Consider the following 21,035-nt stretch of genomic DNA (forward strand, 5'->3'; position numbering starts at 1 on the left):
ACTCGACGAGTTTTGACTTATCTATGATTTTGACGTTTACGTAAATAAAAAATATAACCTTAAATTTACGTTTTACAATTGTGTATAATAGTACATTAGTCATTAGTAGCTGTCTAGTGTGTGTACCTATGTAAATTTTATGCTATGCAATCAGTAATAGTATTGGTAAAGGGTAAAGTGATCGCTAAAATTTGAATTGAAGTAGTTTTGATTTCAGAATATTTGACTCGCAATCATGTTTTATTACAAAAACATGTTACAGCTGAGTTTGGTCACATTTCTATCAAACAACAGCCGTATCAAAGTATTCAGAGATTCTCAGTTACTTTATCGCCGTTACTGTAAAAAGCGAACAGAAAAATCCGATTCATCTAGTCGTAATAAAGAGAGCGACGGTCTGCTCATGAAATATTTCAATCTGAAGACTAAAAGTTATGATGCTCTTGTTGAATCTAATGAATTTCTTTTAAAACTACGCCCCAATCACATAAAACAATCTTTACAAACTTGTTCAGATTTTAATTTAAATAGCGATGTCGTCAAAGAACATTTTTGGATACTCGAAGAAGATCACGGTAAATATTAATTCGCTATCTTTCAAAATTTTCATTGTTGTGATATTTGACATAGATAGATGACACCACCACTTATTGATCCAGAAAATCGTAAAAGGGGTGCCCATTCAATTTTAAAACATGACCGATAAACAACAGTGGCGAAGGATGGAGGTAGGCTGATTAGATTTGACATAAATAGTGCACACTAAACTCTGTCAGTCAAACGTATTTGTTTTCATTGAACCAAGACTACAATGTCTAGATAGTTCAGTACACTCTCAGTAATCCACCACCCCAAAAACCAGAGAAGTGTCCAATTAGTGAAAATGGCGGATTATAGTGCATACCATAGATGTACTAAATATAGGATAGGCAACGAATCGGCTTACTCATGCAACCGAATGAAGCATGCCGACAATAGCCGACAAGAAAAAGCGGCTCGATAAAAAAATGCAGGGCATCATGGAGGATTTATGTTGGCCCTTTGACCGTAGTTATAACATACTCATATACTATAATAATGTTCAGCGAAGGAACGTTTAAAATAACAATACTGTTAGGATTTTAGTTTAATTATATTTGAAAGTTGGGAATTTATGAAAAGATAGGTATGTTATTTAGGTACTTGCCTATATGTCTTTCAAAAGTAATACAAGTAATAAAGTAATTAAAATAATAGCAATAAAGTAAATAAAATTATAAAAGGATATATTATGTAATCATATTATATTAATCAAAAATAAAATTTACATAAAGATATACACATTGAAAACACATTATGAAATTCTTGCAAATATCCCATCACTGTAATTAATTCAGCCTTAATTAAGTTTAACTTACATACTTATTTGTAATTAGCTTGGGTTTAATTAGGTTATACTTAACAACTTTCCAATATTTCTGTTATGATAGAGAATTAATAAGTAATTTGAAATTAATAACATCAACTAATCATTTAAAAATAAGAAACACGGATATACAAAATGTTATCACATAATACCTAGGGATTGCAATACCGAATGAAACTATCAATACCGGTTTTTCGGTGTTTCTTATTGAATACCGGTATTCATTGAAACATAAAAAAGTACTTATCAGTAAAAATATAACTATTAAAATCTCTTTGTTGTTGTTTATCGAACAACTTATATTTACCACACATTTTGAGCAGTGGCGGCCGGTGGTCTTCAGAATAGCATTTTCTGGTAGTGCGCAATGGTTTACCTTCTATAAAGAGAAGATCTTCTTCTTTCACCCTGTCACGACCCAGCATTGGAGCATAGGGCAAGCGCAAGTTTGCGCCACTTAAATATGTACTTGCGTAAATTAAATATGTCTTGGTTTATTTATACTATTTCTCAAAAAAGATTTGAACAGCAAGAATGATTTAAGGCCATGCATTAGTTGAGGCACGGTCTAAAAAGATCGTTGCTAGGCGATGCGCGGACTGCGGGTCGCGGGTGCAAATGACACCTGTCAAACGAAATATTATTTTTCATATAAATCCAACATACGTTCATTTTATGTTCTGTTTATTGTTCTATTAGTAACAATAATAATATATTCATTGACATGTTTTCTTTTTAAAGTAAATGGGTAACGTTTTTAGTCATCTTTACACGATTTTAGAATTAATTGACCCGTCGCCATCACGCAGCAAAGTGACGTGCTTCTGGCTCGAGATTCTCTCAGTGAATGGCAGCGAGTCCAAAATTTCGTCGCGCCTACAGTTGGAAATTATTTGGCGTTTCACTGATGCGTCACCTTAATATCAATAAAGAAATATAAATGAGCTTACGCTCTGAGCGAACAATGCTTTAGCGCATTAGCCAAATAAATAACCGCTGATGTGTTTTTTTATTATTTTGAATGAATTTGAGTGGTTCAGAAATAAACGCGGCAGGTTTGTATTTTCGTAAAATGTTGGTGATTCATTAAATATGTTAACCGAAAAAATATTAAAAATGAACTCCCCAACATTGTTATAAAATAGAAACTGGTGTTTTTGTTTCTAGAGTCTTTCGTTTCGTGCGCCGATCTAAAAGTGTGTAAAAAAATTCTACACAAAACACCATTACAGGAACATTCAGCCACCGTTTAAGCAGTATACAATGACCTCATTGTAATCCTGTGCAAACTGAAATTCTATTTGGACGCAATCGCTTCGCGCTATGAACGGAGAATTGTTAATAATACTGCTACATGTTCTACTTCGCGAAGTGAGTGATACACTTATGAATAACAATGAAAAGTTGAGCGATGTCTTCAAAAATGCAGGCAGTGCGTTGCACTTACATGGTATTAGAGGAGCCGCCGCTGATTCTGAGGATGATGATTCTGGAAGAATTGATGGGAATGCATTTCATTGTTATATGTGCTGTACTTTGTTTGAAATTTTAATAAATTTCTTGTTAAAATGCGCCGAACAAACGACGTGATGGGCCTTTGCCATCCAATCTTTGCCACGTATTATTTTTACCAATTTAGCCGACGTTCCAAGTCGCGGGGAAACCTAAGGCAAACATAATATAAGTAGTACGTACATATCTATAGGTATATAGAATATAAATATCTGAACACAAACGCGTCTCATAATCAATTAATATGGTAAACAAAATAAATTTATATATAGCATGTTATTCACAATCTTAAAAAATCTTGTGTACTGGGATTCCACGAAGAATTAACAGTGAATAATATCAAAGTTTCAACGCATACAATGATATAACAATGCTCAAATATACGATACAATCAAAATGCGTTTCTTATATTCAATTATAATATTAATAATCAATGCGTTCACTTAAATGCGGTCCTGAGCAATCCGAACACGGCTGCTGTGTAATGCTGTGTAAACAGACTAATACGGAACGAATTTAAGCACGCATTATGCAGTCGGGATTATTTAAGATTATTATTTTAACATCTATAAATTTAATTAAACATACTCAATTGTGATACGTCACGGCTCCTAAGCGTTTATTCTTTTCATTGCTGTCGTTTTTACAATTTAACACACTACACACAACCATTTTTACTGAATATCACCTAGCTCAGGTGAACCTTTCACGTTGACTTACCAATGCAAACTGAGCGTCAATGTGACGCACGTTGAAGTGCTACCATAACTTGATTACCATACTTTCATATAACCTGCCGTCGCTAGGTGCATACATACAAAATAATATGGTAAAAATTAAAACAGGTACATATTTCGTAAAAATAGTTTTTATTGAGAAATTTATAGCAGCAACTATGTAAAGGTTTTCTTTATAATCAAAATCAAGTAAGTATTTATTAAAATATACATATTAAATAAGCTAAGTTTATTCCTACACGTATTAAACCATGGGCGGCCAACCAATATTGTACATTTTCGCAATGTCAGTAAATGAAGCACCGCTATCTATTTTTCGTAAAATTTCCAATTTTTGTTTTAAAGTTAATGCGTCATGCTTACACTTTCGAGAAGACTCCATTTTGTTAACTTATTCAAACAAAGAACGTGGAAGAAAAAACAAATAGAAACACGTGCGTCAGTTGCTAGAATACAAAGCGGACTAACCTATGGGACTAACTGAAAGAAAACGATAATATTATTGACTCAGGTTAAATTTAATGGTCAACGGAACTGGGCTAGACGGCGGACAGCTCATAAGAGTTGTAAGTCATAATATTGGCACGTGGCGGACTACTGAATTTGACATATGCATACCGGCGGATTATAGAGCTTGATTTTATGCTTTCAACCAATAAAAATAACGGCAGAATAGTAATTGTCGGATAAGCAAGCGGCGGATTACTGAGAGTGTACTATATAAAATATTCGTTTGTCTATAAAATATATAAAATTATGCTAATAAATCTTACATAATTCTAGATATTTTATAGATAAAAGAATATTTATTATTAATTATGGTTTGGCATAGGCAGGGCTTCATAAATGTTTAAAAACTAACCAACACACATGGATTGGTGTGTTGTGTTCAGGAAGTACCTAAGAATCAACTGACAAAATCAGGTTGTAAACAACACCGATTTGGCCAGTCTGACCAACAAAACAGATTAATATGATAGAAATGCAAAAGCCAGTCACCATAGATCAAGACTTGGAAGCCAGTTTTGGTTTATGACTTAATGAGGGACACTGATAACTTTCTCCGTTATCCGTATTATTTTGGATCAAGAAAACTAACAGAAACATATTAACTAGTTGGAATAGGCCTGCTGAAGGGCTTTTAATTAAACCAAACTGTGTTGTGTACTACAATAATATCTATTCTTTTTTCTAGATTTACTTCGGAATAAACTAGATTTTATTTCTAAAATGAATTTTTCCGATATAAATCATGGCGTTCCCTTTATAAAGTATTCGTCAAGAAGACTAGATAAATTGATGACCACTATTAAAAAAGAAGAGGAACAAATTCCTTTAAAGAATAGATTGTATTATCTGAGCCACAAATTGGAGGTATGAGTTTTATTTTAAGTCTGTATTATACCCACTTAATTAAATCATTGTCATCACCCAACAATCCAATATGAATTTTGGGCATCTTCAGGACGGAGATGTGTCTCTTTCTGCCACAAGCTTCCTCCACTCTCTTAGACCCCGTTCATCCAACAAAACCACATACGGCTATAAGCCACACGGCATACAGAACGTATGATTTGGGTTCATGGAGATTTTATACATAAGCATCTGGCCGTGGCCGTACACCGAATGCCTCTCTACCATAACTTGTACAAACCGATTGCTAAATTTGATAGATTGCAACTCACAGCCCGCGTTTTTAATTGTCATACTTGTTTTATTATGAGTGAATTATTTTGATTATTGTCTAATCTAATGTATTTATTATCTATTTTGCAATTGATCCTATAATTGGTGCTTCATTTTATTCAGTCATGACTGCTTTATTTATACTAAACTTTGCTTTCGTAGATAAAACTAATCTACAACACCGCAAATTTCGTAAAAGCGATGACGCTTTCGAATTAAAGAGTTTCGTTAGTAAATATACATCAGACGCAGATTAATGAAAATCTAATTAATATATATAAGTATATATTTTAAATAAGTCAATTCATATGATTGTGCTGGAATCGAATTATACATAATACATGGTATACTATCATGATAAGCATCTCCTATATAAACTATTATTCTAAGAGATTTTGGAAAACGCACCAACAGCTCATTTAAGCGACATTCTATTGTTATTTTTACATCTTCACTTCGATATGTGCGCTACCGAATTATCTACCGATTGAATTGACCAAATTTGAGAAATATCCGATGATTTTCCAGAAACGTGACGTTTATATCCGATATTTTCTTACATACGTATACGATTCGCCATATTTCTTTTAACGCCCAAGAGAATGTCGTCTTCGTCGCTTAAGACCTTCTAATCCTTTATTGACAAACGGAATCGATTATTTTTATTCAAATGTCATTGTGTACACATTAGCGCACTTTTTTCCGGTGAGAAAACCATAATTTTAGTACAATTCACTATGTAAATTATCTTCTGACAGCCGCGTCCGCCACAGCTCCTAATTTCACAGATTCAAATTTGATTATTTTTAAATAGTTTTTTATGGCTGTCACATTTACATGTTTGCCACACTGTAGTACTAATATACTTAAGTGCGATATTTATATTAAAATGCATTTTGACATACTATTCCTAATCGGATCGACTGATACACATACTTTATTTAATTTAATCATGTTCCCGAGAGATATTAAATGCAAATTAATTCATAACATCGTCTCAAAAATTAAATAGGTACCCATAACCTCAAAATAAATGTAACGTCATCATAAAAAATGTGTACACACATAGATAGTGTTCTATTTTTTTTGTAAGTATAACTATCAATACTATTTTTTTTTTGAACCAATGAAAATTATTTAAAGCCTGGATATAAATAGAACTTTAAATTAAAATTCCTTTTTGACAAATTATTCTTAATCGGATCGACTGATTCACATACTTTATTTAATTTAATCATGTTCCCAAGAGATATTAAATGTGAATTAATTCATAACATCGTCTCAAAAATTAAATAGGTACCCATAACCTCAAAATAAATGTACCGCGACACCGCCATCTTTAGAATAATAAAGCCTGATCGTAACTTTTTGCACAAGCAACGAGTGGTCCACTTCCATACTATTTATTATTAATGGCAGGCAATGACAAGTCATCCATAGAGAACGGGAAGGGCGGAAAGGTAGGACCAGTCGTGAAATATATCGGCTTTCCTCTTCAGTCGGCAATGACCGTGATCATAAAATGTATACACACATGGATAGTGTTCTATTTTTTTTTGTAAGTATGGTTATCAATACTATTTTTTTGAACCAATATATATTTATCAAAATTTATGATAATTATCTACTATTCATATCGTCATTATCATCATCATCTGGATTAATCCACTGTTGGATGAAGGTTATCCCATCTTGATTCTACTTTTCTTGGTCATAGATTTTGCTATATTTTTTTAAAAAAAAATGTGTTTTTATATACCCACCCATTTATATCATCATTATCGTCTTCAACCAGTACCAATCCACTGTTGGATGAAGGCTTCTCTAAGCTGATTGTATCCCTGTTGGTCATATGAATCGCCATCTTTATCAAAATTTATGATAATTATCTACTTTTCATATCGTCATTATCATCATCATCTGGATTAATCGACTACTGGATGTATACATTGCTTCATTATTTATCAACATTTGTTTCGATATGAATGTCCCTCACCGACATTGAAACAAAACAATGTTAAAATTTATTTTTTACATTGACATTACTTATTTACCTTCTTCTATTCTAAATGGGACCCGCGGGAGATTAATATTCACGTTATATTGGATTGCTATTTTCATGATAATCACATATTGCTTTATTAACGGTTGAGATGTATAATTTATCATATTTAAATGCTCATGATTTAAAGAAACATTCATATACCTACACATATATTGTATCAAAATGTCAGTGGTAGCAATTGGTGATTGCCAGCTTTTTTGCTAGGCCTAGCAGCCTGAGGTGGAATCAGGCAACATTCTGAAGGCCAGAGTCCAGATTAAACTACGCAGATGACCTCAAATTTGTATTGGCAGTGACAAGGGAAAACTATAGCGTCGTCTATGCATACTTCACAATAATTGTATTAAAATCCAACACCATGACGTCATTAGGATGCCAAGCTGTCTGCAAGACCTAGCGAGACAGACTGGCGAGAGCCAGCTGGCTCAGCTAGTTTACTTTTATTTGTTTACCTGCCACGTTAAGAAATAGTAATCATATACTTCTCAAGAGATTTCCTATATATTGTAATGATTATATTTATTCAATAACATTTATTCGGCATTCAGATTATCCGGCCATAATGTAATATAAATCAGTAAATATAAGAAATAATAAGTATGTAATAGCGATTTTAACATCTTTCAATGACATTATATTACTATTAGGCGTATATAGTGGCAAAATGCGAAAATTTACGTTGTGTATCATTATTGTTTGTCATATTAAGCGTCCCATAGACATCAAACTTATCAAAAAGTGACCATAGAGAAAAATATTCTTCTGTTTTTGTACAAGGAATACTTGATCCAAATATACAAGCATATCCAAGCATATTTGAATGGAGCGTAATTGAACATGACGGCACCCGAGTATACAGACTCACACACAGTTGGGTGAACGCTCGACTAGTTTGTATATCGTAATAAACAGTTATGGCATAAGGTCGCACGGTAATAAACGCCATTCGACAGCCTATTAGATTTAAGTATTTTGTTTCTCTTTCTACAGTCTAGGTTTTCCAACCGTCTCTTTCCCTTCCTGTCCATTAATGCCTAATTAAAAATTTCCGACCATGTCCGATCCTGGTAGGATCATATGGGCCTCCACAGAGTGGAGGTTTGTATTGACAGATTTTTGTTTTTTACGAGAAATGGATGTCAGCCACTTGCTCAACCTATTAGGTCCATACCCTGACACACACAAATTGAAAAACAATATGTGTACTTGTCAATTGTCTTTGTCCATATTGTAATTTGCATGCAAGTAATTTTAAAAAGATTTAAGATAATTTAAAAACACTTACCATTCAAAATATTCATACATATTTTTTTAATTAAAACAATAATTTAAAATGTTTGTAGGTAATATAATAATATGTAACATTTGAATTGTGGTTAATATTCTTTATCCTGTTATTATTTGATTTACATGTTTATAATATAGTTCAGTATATTTTATTATATAAAATCTGTCAATGCAAACCTCCACTCTGTGGAGGCCCATATGATCCTATCAGGATCGGACATGGTCAAAAAAATAAAAAAAATATTTTATTAACTTTGATAACAAATATCGACGGTCCCTATGTAAACTCTAACTAAATAGTTAAAATTATGAGGATTTCAATAGTAATAAGTAAAGTTGCTAATAATTGATATGAATTCTTTCCCATGTAAAGTGAGACATGTGGTAGTTGTCTCATTAACGGATGTTTGGAAGTCGGCGTAAAGTCGGACAACTACAATTATACCAAAAGTATATAATTTAGAAAGAATGTAATAATGAGTAAATAAACTGTGTATAGTATTTATAATACTCCCTGAATTTCAGGTGCCTAGTAATAAAAACATAGAAGATCAGTAGAAAACAAACTATTTTTACTTCAAATAGCTCTCCTATAAAATTACGTTTATGTAGATGTCCGAGTTTACGTAGGGGCCGTCGATATTGCATCATCGCTTTATCTTAAAGTAGACGTATATGTTTTTCTTAATTTTCTTTTTAGGTTGACCCTCAGTATTTAGGAAAATATGTTGCAAAACGATTGTTCGTGTATGAAATTCTATTTGACTATCTTCAAAAAACGTTGGATGTTATACTTGGTAAGGAACAAGAAAATTTATTGTTTTGGTGAAAATCATAATTTTGTGTTTTTCTATTATATGATAATTATTTACACATTTGTTTTTTATTAGTTCTCTGTGCTCCTCTCCTATGGGCACTTTTAATTAAATTCTTCTTCTTCGATGGCGCTACAGCTCAAGTCGAGCCCTGGCCACTTCCATCGCCTTCCTCCAGCCGGAATGGTCATCCGCACGTCTTTTCCAGTTTCTGATTTTTAGCGGATGGTTGGCGTCTTTTGTAATGTTATCACCATTAATTTAATTAATTTTAATTAAATTAAGTCACTGAAAACTCAGTCAAAGCACACTTGAGTGTGTGGCGACCTCAGTATTGGGTATCTGCTCCTGAGACATAACCAGGCGTAAACAACTACTGATGTTTCACATCAAACGTAGGGCCTCGTAAAAGGCTTGATTAAGACCGAGTGTGGTGCAGGGCGGGGCGGGTTGGTTTGGAGGGGTCCACAATTGTGTTGTCCGCACAAATACTATTATCATAGTATGGTTATATTATTTGTATTACACTGGAAATAATATTTTTTTTTTTTGTAAGGAGACATGCTTCAAAAAATATTTTCTGTAGGTACTTTCTTTTGTGGCATAATAATTTAACCAGTTCATTCATTTATACAAAAAATGGTGTAATTCTCCTAACTTCGGCATGGTGGTGAGTTTATATTTGCATACATCAATTTTTTGCCCAAAATTTATGGTTAAAATGAGTTTGTTTATGAAGATTAGAGAGAATGTTGACGACAATGACCCAATATTTCTAGATTATAAAATATGTATTTTTGGTGATGCAGATATGGGAATTGAGCCTGAAAATATTATAAAGGATTTGTGGGTACTGAAATATAATCATGAAACTGTACAAAAGAGACTAGAAGAATTCTCCCAAACTGGAACTGAAAAAATGATGCCTTGGATGGTGCGGTGTACAGAAAGTTTTCGACAGAAGTACGGTATTTTCTTAGTATATCTTGTAGGTATTCAAATGAAGCAAATATACTCTAAAAATGGTGAATTTTTAACGTTCTCAAAATAAATTGATATTGGGCGATTTGTGACGATATGGATACAAATCTGCATGTCTATTAAAAAACATATTGTAATCCAGTTTCCAGTTGAGATTTGAAGCCAGGACATTCCACATGCATTTATTGTTTGTTCAAAGCTCCACCAGCTAAGCTACAGATGCCAATTATTGTTTTTTTATATTCTTATTATATTTACAAAAGGTCTATTGCGTCCAATATATTATATCGTAAAGAATGATTGATGCTGTTTTGGTCCAATGCACCAATTGGTTTAGTGCCACTGACATAAGAAATCTTACAGGGGGACCTTAAATTTTGCCAGATTAAATTAATATAACATATTGATCACCATGAGGGTCACCGGTGACTGCCAGTGAGTTACGTCAAGGGCCGTAGGATCACGTGTGCCTGGCAAGAAAGACCTACCTTTGAGTTGTTATTCAGTGTTGGGCAAACGTACTGTGTATTTTCTTATATGGGGAGACCTTGGCCCTTTTGTATTTTACTATAAATTTGCGTAAGTTTATGTATGCACTGTGTCACAACACGCGAACTCGCTAGTAAGATGATGCTATATGACTAATTTACAATCAAACTGAATACAGTCAAGCTTACGAAAACTTGCATATGAAGGCTTTGCTAGAGGGAGACAGGTAGTCAACCGCACACAATGTAATAAGTCTTTCTGTTGGCGCCATGACACACCTGTGGTCATCATGTCAACAAAAAAAAACTAATAATCGCTTAATCAAAATGAAAATAAAAAGATTATTTCCTTAAGTAATTAAAAAAAGTATTTTCCAGATTTCCCCGCTTTTGTTAATTTTAGACCAGTATATTTATGTAGTGACAAATTGCATTTTAATAACACTAACACTAAGCGTTCTTATGTTGGTGCACTATATTATATTATGTAATACAATTTTATTCTTATATTCATCTGTAGGTTTTTTATGTGTTCATTTTATACATCTTTCAGACATATTCAAAACAAAACAAGAACAAATGAACTATTAAATAATGATAGCGTGTATAGTTATCTTGCTAACAGATTGAGTTGCACTACTGAAACCATAATGAAAATAGAGAAGAATGTTCCAGGTTTATCTACAGTACGCATATGCAAGGTAATCTGAATCTGATGTATTTACATTGTCCTGATCTGTGCCGGGAGGTGGGAGGCCGCGAATTTTTGAGTAAAAATAAAACCTTATTAATTTTTTTTCCAATTCTACAATATCAATTAAATTTTAGTTCACTTCCGCTACATAGTCCTGGGGAATATGTTATCCATCCCGTGGGATTTTGAATGATGAAATTGAATGGTTATCTTACATGAGTCATAGTTTCTATACACAATAACTTTGATGAAATATTGGTAAACTAACTATTTCCTTTTATTACTACTTATGAAAACCTACCTATGAATTTATTTTATGGTGGTTTGTTGTTTTTATACAAATATTCACAATAAAATTAATCATTTTTGTAGTAGTAAAGGAAAAATTGACAAAAGAATGATGGACTTATTGGTCTTTGTTTCTAAAGCGGCCATGTTGATTTTTGTGAATACTCGACGCTGATTGACTGTCTACTAGGTCGCATGGGTTTATCGACATTTGGAACAAACTGCACCATGGACATAAACGGAACTGACCAAAATTTTATTAGTGTGGAAAGCTGCCGGTAGAACAAAATATTGTCTCTGTTCAAGCAGAACACACTAACTGGAGAATACTAGTTTTGAGTAATTTGACTTTGAAGTTGTTAAAATGTTTGAAATAATGGTCTATCATGTGAGTTTATTAAGTAATCGTAAAAAGGATGACTTTAAAATAAAGACTGTTTATTAAGAAGGTTTCCAGACGGTAAAGTTTGAAATAAGGAACATTTTGGTACTAACTCAATATGTCATTTTTTCGAATTAGTGTCTTCTGCCAGAACAGTGACGATATTATCATCATCTCAATTTTCAATTATAGTAGACTTGTCGTATATAGGAACAATATGTGTTTGTTCCCAAGTATATGCAAAATTCTCTATTTTCCATCATAAGTTTAAGTAACATTTTAAAAACTGTTATACATGTTCAACAAAAGTTTGGTTTATAACTCTTATCGACAAAATATATGAAGAAATACTTAACCTTTACACTGCACACATTCGACAGGCCCTTTGTACAATGAAAAAGCCGACGGCGCCTCATAAATTATAATATAATAGTATTTTAGCAGTTCAGTAATTATTTTTAGTGTTTTATTCTCCAAAACATCCTAATGGTAATGAGTAAAGACCGGATCTTTCAAGTCTTTAACCGTCAACCCATAAAAAAACACATTAAAATGGTGGACGAATCCAATATCCTAAGGAGACTTTTGCCCAAATGATTCTTAGTATAGATTTCTACAATTAGTCAGTCGTTTTTTCTGGCAGCTCAGGTGCGATGGTAATTATTGTAATTAAAATAATCGTCTTGCCAATATTTTAACGCGACGTGCGGGCGACGTCAAACGAATTCAAATTCGCAAACTGTAATTAAAAAGGTCGCATTACAAAATTGATGGTTTGTTTTATTGCAGGTAAGTAATGGTAAACCATTTTTATAAAATGCGTGTAGAATATGTTTTTTCATAATTAAATATCGAATAGCTTTTGCGTACCTACCACTAATATAAATACAAATATTGAAAGATTTTGTCCGCTGACCCGTTTTATGTTCTAAGTGTATCATATTGATACCTATTAGTATTACCAAGCAACAGTACCGTACCTACATATCGATAAAAAAGTCACATACCTACTTGTTTATTTCTTTAGATATTTAAGTATTTTGAGGATGCTCTGCCCAAACTGGTCTATTTGATTATAAACTATTGACATTGAAGAATTTCATCAAATCGATCGTAAGAAATTTCATCTTCAAAATACCAGTGGCGTACATCTGTAGATGCGAAACATCCCTGAAAATATTCGTTTGAACCTACTATTATAATATTATGTATTGCGTAAGCCGTAATTGCATTCTTCTAAAGGTTTTGCAATATAATATTGCTTCAGATTTTCACTTAGTCATTGTATTACGTTAATATTTATTGTTGTTTAATTTAATAAAACACATTTTTTTGTAGTACTTATTCCACTTTTAATCAATAAATTAGGACCGGTTTCGTTCGCATCAGAGGGACATTTTCAACTGAACAAGGGAAGATTCAGTTGAAAATGTCCCTCTGAGGCGGACGAAACCGGTCCTAATTTATTGATTAAAAGTGGAATAAGTACTACAAAAAAAATGGAGCCATTGTCGAAAACTACCCAATCAAGATTCGTAACTGGACAAAATCTGACATTCGAATGAAATTTTCAAAATGGCGTCCTATGGTAGTTCGTAGTTCCATTTTTGTCCATTCTACAGGTAAGTTTGTAGGTGTGTAACGTTAAAAAAGTCCTGCCGTCACATTTAATACATTGTACGCAAGGCGCGCCGATTAGGTGGCCATTCGATAAAATTAGCATTATATTTTTATATTTAAATGTTGTAATTAAAAAGTAATTATCTGATATATGATTATATTATGTATTTGATTTAAATACTTACATATTATAAAGTGTAAAGAACTATTCATCACATAAAACGACTGGTACCTAGATACATATTTCATTAAAACACTTTATATGTAATTTCGTACTTTTTCCACATTTATTTCATAATTTTGATATTTAACCGATTTTATCCTAATGGACATTTTCAATTGAATAACATTACAAAATATAGGTAGGTACATATTATTGCATAAAAAGTCAATTAATTAAGTATAGATAACGTGGGAGTCGTTGTTTACTTGAACTAACTTGTTGGTGATATTTGTCCTTATTTATTAAATGACTGATTTATATACATTATGAAATAGCGCAAATTCATCACTGAAAAATTTTCTTTGTTTAAAATTCACCTACCTCAGATATTGAAAAAGGTTCCCTACCAATGACAAATTTTGAATGTGGTTTTATTGTTTTCAATCGCATGATGAATACAAAAAGTCCACTACTTAAAAATGAGTTATTTTCCATACGATAGTATGTATCATCATCAGCTGTAGTATATACCAATATTGTATATAAATTTATGTTTACTGTGGATTTACAAGAATAAAATTACAAAGCAAAGGATAATCTTAAAAAAATAACAATGCAATGTGCTTTTAAAACAATATTAATAGCAGGTTTACATAGTGCATTTGATAGTCACGCAGCCTTCGCTATCGAGGCTTGACAATTATATATTGTATGTGCCATATTATAATTTTTAGGAATATTATATTTCATCCATTATTGTTATTTTTAAGTTAATAAGTCAAAAGAATAATATCAACTAAGATTTAATAACAATAAACAAAAATGCAAAATGTACAATAACCATCGTAAGTTGTGATAGTTGTGTGACGTCTCAATATAAAGTGATTTTGTGGACAAAAAATCAGTTCAAAAGTGTTTAAAAGTACCTTATATACCTTCTAGACGAAAACGTGGTATAATGTTCCCTATATCTAACGGGTACGAGTGGCAAAAACATTAATCAATAAATTCTAATTGATTTATGTTTTGTACTAGGTATTCTATTTAAGTCATTATTTACGACCCGGCGTATGCCTTCTTCGTGCACTATGCGCACTCACCGATCGTAAATGCACATTGACATCGAAAAAAGCTAATTTTCGTTTATATAGTAATTTAATATAATAAAAGAATGTGAAAACCTTCTGACCTATTAGTAAAGGATCAAGTAAAAAACAAATTTTGATTATCTGAAGTGTTTGTGAAAACCCGTAATGAATATCTTACATACTATTAATACATTCAATATGTAAGCCCGTTAAATCGTCATTTCCCGTAAACAATGGAACCAGCTAATGTGAAATATCACAAAATATACCTACTCACTAAATACAAAACAAATCAACAATTTTAAGCTATAATCCATAATCGTCAAAACTGAAGTGATGTCGGATTTTAAGAAAATACGTAGATCAGTTAACAAGCGCGCAGGTTAAGTTTTTTTTGTTTTTTCTACCATATTACTATAACATAAAATTATAGTTTCATGTGTGAACTCCCAGATTGGATAAAGCAATGAGCTATTAGGGAAGGTCAACTTGTTAAGAAATGGTAGGCACTGCAACTGTGTTATACCTATTTATATCTAATATTTCTTGATAAAATAATTTATTATCAATGGTATTAGGTACTATATATACACAATGTGTCAATGTCGACTAATTATGATTGTATCATTTTGATAACTTCCGAAACAATTCATTGAAATAATACTATGATATATAATTTATAGTATTAGGGAGTAGCAATTAACAGAAAACGCATATACTTACATATTTTGCATGATGAATATAAAGTGTTTGAAAATGGCCTATCAAAATGTCAAAAAAACATTACAACATCAGTACCTATATATTAAAATTGAATATCTCAACATGTCCAACCACTTGCTTGAAACACAAAAGTACGATTTGAAGTATCTTTCGTACGAAACTTTTTCTAAATGGTTTCATTAACCACGTAGGTCCGATATTCTCCATTTTACCCATCCCTAAATCCAGCTGTTGCATTCTCGTATCACAAGAAACGTATTATATGTGAAGTATACAAAAATAATTACTAGTTTGGCTTAAGTACTTAAGTAGTTATGGTAAATATAACAGACGTATCTTGATATTCTCAAGTGGCCGCTGTTGTGCATTGTGTAAAAATCTGTCCTTACTCCGAGCTGATAAGCATTGATTTGAATCCTCGTTGAATTGGTTTTACAATAATATAATAATATGTGTTTTATTATATATTTTCGTAGTATCAACATAATATACGAAATCATTCAGATTTGGTATGATTTTAATAATACACTAGCTGTCCGGTCCTTCTCATCATGGGAGCAAGTTTGATTTGTTATTTGATAGTGAAAATAGAAGTAGTTTAGTGGAAATTTTGAACTTTGATTTCAATAATAGGTATATAAAAAGTGGAATATTATTAAATATTATAGATATTACTATTAACACCTAATTCTTCCACTCTATACGTAAGCGCTTCATTAATTTCTCTAAATAGTATAGTATATCTACTAATAGCAGCGTTTCTATATAATTAAGTATCGATAAAGTCTCTTGCACATATTATCAATATCATTTATTTCATATTTCATTGTACCTACTACATCGTACAACTTATTTTTCTGAAAAACATAGGTTCCATAAATTACTAACGCATTTTTTAATTAAAAAATGTTGTAATATTCGAGTCCGTCCCAAAAAAAAAAAGGACTCCAGATGTCCGGTGTCTAGTAATGAGTAAGTGTCACGATGACGACATTATTTTATGGCGACGAAAATAAATATAGGTTCGGAATTTGAAACGGTAATAAAATTTGAGTTTACGACTTACTAAATGCGATAACCCACTTATTATTCCACAAGTGATTTAGTAATATATCTGTCATAGACCGTCCGGCAGCTCAACTCAGCCCTGTGTATAACAAATACTAACGCGGCGAATTGCTCGGTAGTATGTGTTGAAACCGTGTATGTGAAGACTGGACGGCTGCCATTTTGAACGCGCGGTCAAAGCTTGGATATTTTTTAGCGTCTTCATTTTCTTCGATTTATTTTAGTGAGAATGTCACGAATATAGTTTATTTCTTGGCGCATTTGGAATAACTGATATATAGTTCATCTAGTAATCTATTTTTTTATTTTGGAATCGATCTGTTTTAGCTGTAGTGACCGTTTTAACAGATCAGTTGACTGAAAATAAATTCCCGCGAAAATGGCTCGCAGCGAAAGGGTTAATGATGTTTTTTGGTTGTTTATTTATTGTGACCAAAACTACTGTCAAAGAACATGTAAGTACAAAATTGTTATAGAACACCTGTGAAAGGAGTTTTCATTGATTTTTATTATCAATGTCTGGGTAGCCGCCATCTCGGATTCAACACATCATCCACGCTATCTGTTCCGATTTAAAACAAAACACCTGGTAACCCATGTTCGTAGTGTACGTGTACATAATGAATGTATTTCAGGTGGTCATTCAATTTCTTCATTCAAAATCCCACAGAGTATTATTTTTATTACATAAATGCCCCAGAACTAAAAGGAGATTTAACATTTACTACTCGCGCGACATCAACTGCACAATCGACAGAATAAAACGTTATTGTCTGCACACTGCCTAATAATAACAATGGGTTATCCCGATTGCGGTACACGAATTGTCAAAAACAATCTTAAATATGCACGTTAAAAAACTATGGATGTGTAAAACCTATTCGAAATTAGCAAGCTCAATGTAATTGTAATTGTATACTATAGTGCAGTGCTTCTCAACCTTTTCTCAACCACGGCACACCACACCACACGTAAAACAATTTATATACCAAAACATGGACCCCACATCCTGAAGCGGGCCCCGGGCCAGGATCTTTGGTGGGCCCCCTTACCTATCACGAAGGTTAAAGACTGTAATTCTCTAAAGTAGTGTTTTCCAAATGGTGTTCGAGGTAAAATTAATTGTATGTTTAATGATTTCTTGTATTCATTAATACATCCACTTGAATTATAGTTAGTTGTCGGGTTGAGAATAATTAAATAGTATATTAAATATTTTTGCCGAGAATTGACACAATAATAAAGAATTGCATCCCACAATGGCATATTTAAAAATATCAATACAAGCGTAGTACAATAGCGCCGCAGGTGACTTTTTTTTTTACTATTAGAGCAGATTTGTAATTTGTGTTTATCTCACTTATCTGGTTGACCTGGCTCGCCGGCTCTCCCCTAAATCTGGGCCTAAGTTTTTGCGTCCCGTCGTTCCTCAACTCAACAAATTCTTCTCGAATTTATAGGGAAAGTGCTTCTACTTAATTTTCGGCATTGGTTGCAAAAGGGTTTCCAATCTAATCCAAATTGATTGTATGAAAGCAATGATGAAATTTGTTTTTCAGCAAAGTTAAATGCTTTCGAGCCTGATCCAAAATTAATTACTTGTTTTCAATGGTGGTCTGGTAGGTCCTTTGATACATTTGTAGATGGAGATATCCTTGTCTTAACTCCTTCTGCCAAAGTTCGTGTTTATTTTTGAGTCCTTCTAATTTATCAGAGCATGTCAATATATTTCCATTCTGACCTTCATTGTTTTATTAAGTTCATTCAGGTGCTCAAATATATTACCACCTATATATGAAAATTTGGCTAATAAGTAAGTATTGTATAATATACAAATTTACTTGCGTTTTATTTTTGGAAGCGATGCACTGCGGCACACCTAGCATCGTCTCGCGGCACACTGGTTGCGGAGCACTACTATAGTGAAACAATTTAACATTGAAATCGCACATATTATGCGATTTCTTCTGGTACGCACGAATTACACAGGGCAAATTTATTATTGTTGCCGATAATATTTCTGACTGTTTTTACATGAAGCCTATTTCATCGATTTCATATTTTCTGTCAAAATTATCAAACTTCACAATTCTGTAGTTTATTTATAATCAACAGGTTAGAAAACTTATCATGGTTGTATTGCATGCTGCGTAAATTGGGAAAATTAATAAAATAATACTATTAGATACGTTACTATTCTTGATCATTTTCTTTATTGTTTTAGGTCAGCGATATGCTGGATTTTCTTTTGTCTGCAGGATACACAAAAGAAGATGTTATAAATGTGCCTAGAGTATTGATGCACTCGTTAAATACATTGCAGACAAGACATCAAATTTTAACATCTCTAAATGTGGTTCACAAAAATCTAAATCACTTATGTAAAAACAAGACCAAATTCAATGATTTTGTTTTAAAGCTGCAAAAGTACAGAGTCGGACTACAAAATTAAAAAGACTATAAATTTATCGGCTAGTTTTCTTTCAGCATGCTTGTTGTTGTATTTTGGACTGCTTTTTTGTTGATGACGAATTGAAGTTAACGAAGAGCACAGCTGCTGAAATTTTGGTTTGCAGTTCTTGTTGGTGCAGGTCATGGGACCATTCCACTCTACCCCAGAAACCAGCCTGAAACAAAATGATTACAGAGTTAGATCATAAGTATCTAAAAGTTGACATCACACAGACCTATCGAAAATATTTTTGCACGTCTGTCAAACCAAACACGTGCATGTACCAGATGGATAATAATATTGATAGATCATCAGAACTCATAATTCTTCATTGGCCTGTATTAATGATAACATAATTATCAATTTAAACTCATAATACTATAAAATGAGATGAGACATCAAAAATAAAATCTAGATCTAATCTATAATTATTATTGCTATTAATTTACCAAGATTTATAATTCTCTAGAACAGTGCTTTCCTTTATTTTTAAACACAGCACACTATTCAAATACACTGAAAAATACTTGCATACCTCATGACTTCTTTCAAACTCATAATATATGTTAACATTAAAATGTATTTCGCATGAAAAAAAATAACTAAATGCAATTCTTTGTAATACAGAAGATTCTCGATCTGCCATGTATCGTTCATATGGTCAGGTCCCGAAAAATGCTAATACAAAATTACCAAAAAAATATTGCATTGATCGTTCCTCTATCATTTATGTGTAGAATAAATATGTACAATTATTGTACACTAGCTGAGCCAGCTGGCTCTCGCCAGTCTGTCTCGCTAGGTCTTGCAGACAGCTTTTCGTCATGATGACATGGTGTTGGATTTTAATATAATTTTAAAGTATGTATAGTTGTCCCTTCGGGATGGATTTTCATTCACTTCAGACAGATTGACATTTCGCTGATTTGTCAGTTTTACGATTTGCATGTCGTCACTGCCAATACAAATTTGGAGTCATATGCGTAGTCTATTCTGGAGTCTGGCCTTTACAATATCGTCTGACACCACTTCAGGCTGCTAGGCCTAGCAGAACAGCTGTCAATCGCCGATTGCTACCAATGACATTTTAATTTTAATACAATATATTATTATGTGTAGGTATGTGCATTTAAATATGATAAATAATTATACATCTCATTCATTCGAATATACAGCAATATTATGTGATAATCATAAAAAGCGATCCAATATATCCAAATATTAATCTCTTTCGGGACCCATTTGCATAATAGAATAAGGTTAGCAGCATAAAAAACAAATATAAACATTGTTTTGTTTCATTGTCTATAAAAAATAAATGCTTGCAGCCTAAATGTCATTGTTGCAGCCATAGAATAATATTAATTAAAAAATCAAATTTTGAATTCAAAATTAACCTTAAATAATATAGTTTCCCGGTGCGGTACATTCATATCGAGACAAATGTTGATAAATAATAAAGCAATACATATTATATCTGAGAGGAATCGACCAATTCTGATAAGAATAGGTATTTATAAAACCTAAAAATGTGGAATCAGCTTGAAGAGGCTTTTATCCATCAGTGGATTCATACAGGTT

The 21,035-nt window shown here is 32.5% G+C and overlaps 2 protein-coding genes across 2 annotated transcripts in view; one reads left to right on the plus strand and one right to left on the minus strand.

Annotated features, from left to right (window-relative positions):
• On the plus strand, window positions 1–19,470 carry mTTF (mitochondrial transcription termination factor). The gene is made up of 6 exons (XM_085955856.1): window positions 1–575; window positions 4,850–5,028; window positions 9,393–9,489; window positions 10,317–10,470; window positions 11,530–11,677; window positions 19,227–19,470. The coding sequence occupies exons 1-6, from the start codon at window positions 236–238 to the stop codon at window positions 19,452–19,454; spliced, it is 1,146 nt and encodes a 381-aa protein (XP_085811982.1). The 5' UTR covers window positions 1–235; the 3' UTR covers window positions 19,455–19,470.
• Window positions 19,189–21,035, minus strand: part of l(2)k14505 (ATP synthase mitochondrial F1 complex assembly factor 2 homolog l(2)k14505) — a 12,229-nt gene continuing 10,382 nt past the window's right edge. Inside the window, exon 6 of the mRNA XM_085955858.1 lies at window positions 19,189–19,629. Coding sequence (XP_085811984.1) covers window positions 19,486–19,629 — 144 coding nt within the window. The 3' untranslated portion in view covers window positions 19,189–19,485. The remainder of the gene's footprint in view (window positions 19,630–21,035) is intronic.

This window comes from Rhyacophila brunnea, unplaced genomic scaffold (genome assembly GCF_057557595.1).
Source record: "Rhyacophila brunnea isolate RB1 unplaced genomic scaffold, BYU_Rbru_1.0 scaffold_5, whole genome shotgun sequence".
Lineage (NCBI taxonomy): Eukaryota > Metazoa > Arthropoda > Insecta > Trichoptera > Rhyacophilidae > Rhyacophila > Rhyacophila brunnea.

Coding starts and splice junctions, on each gene's coding strand:
- mTTF (XM_085955856.1), top strand. CDS start 236: ATGTTTTATTACAAAAACATGTTACAGCTGAGTTTGGTCACATTTCTA. Junction 576..4,849: donor GATACTCGAAGAAGATCACG/GTAAATATTAAT, acceptor TCTTTTTTCTAG/ATTTACTTCGGAATAAACTA. Junction 10,471..11,529: donor ACAGAAAGTTTTCGACAGAA/GTACGGTATTTT, acceptor TACATCTTTCAG/ACATATTCAAAACAAAACAA.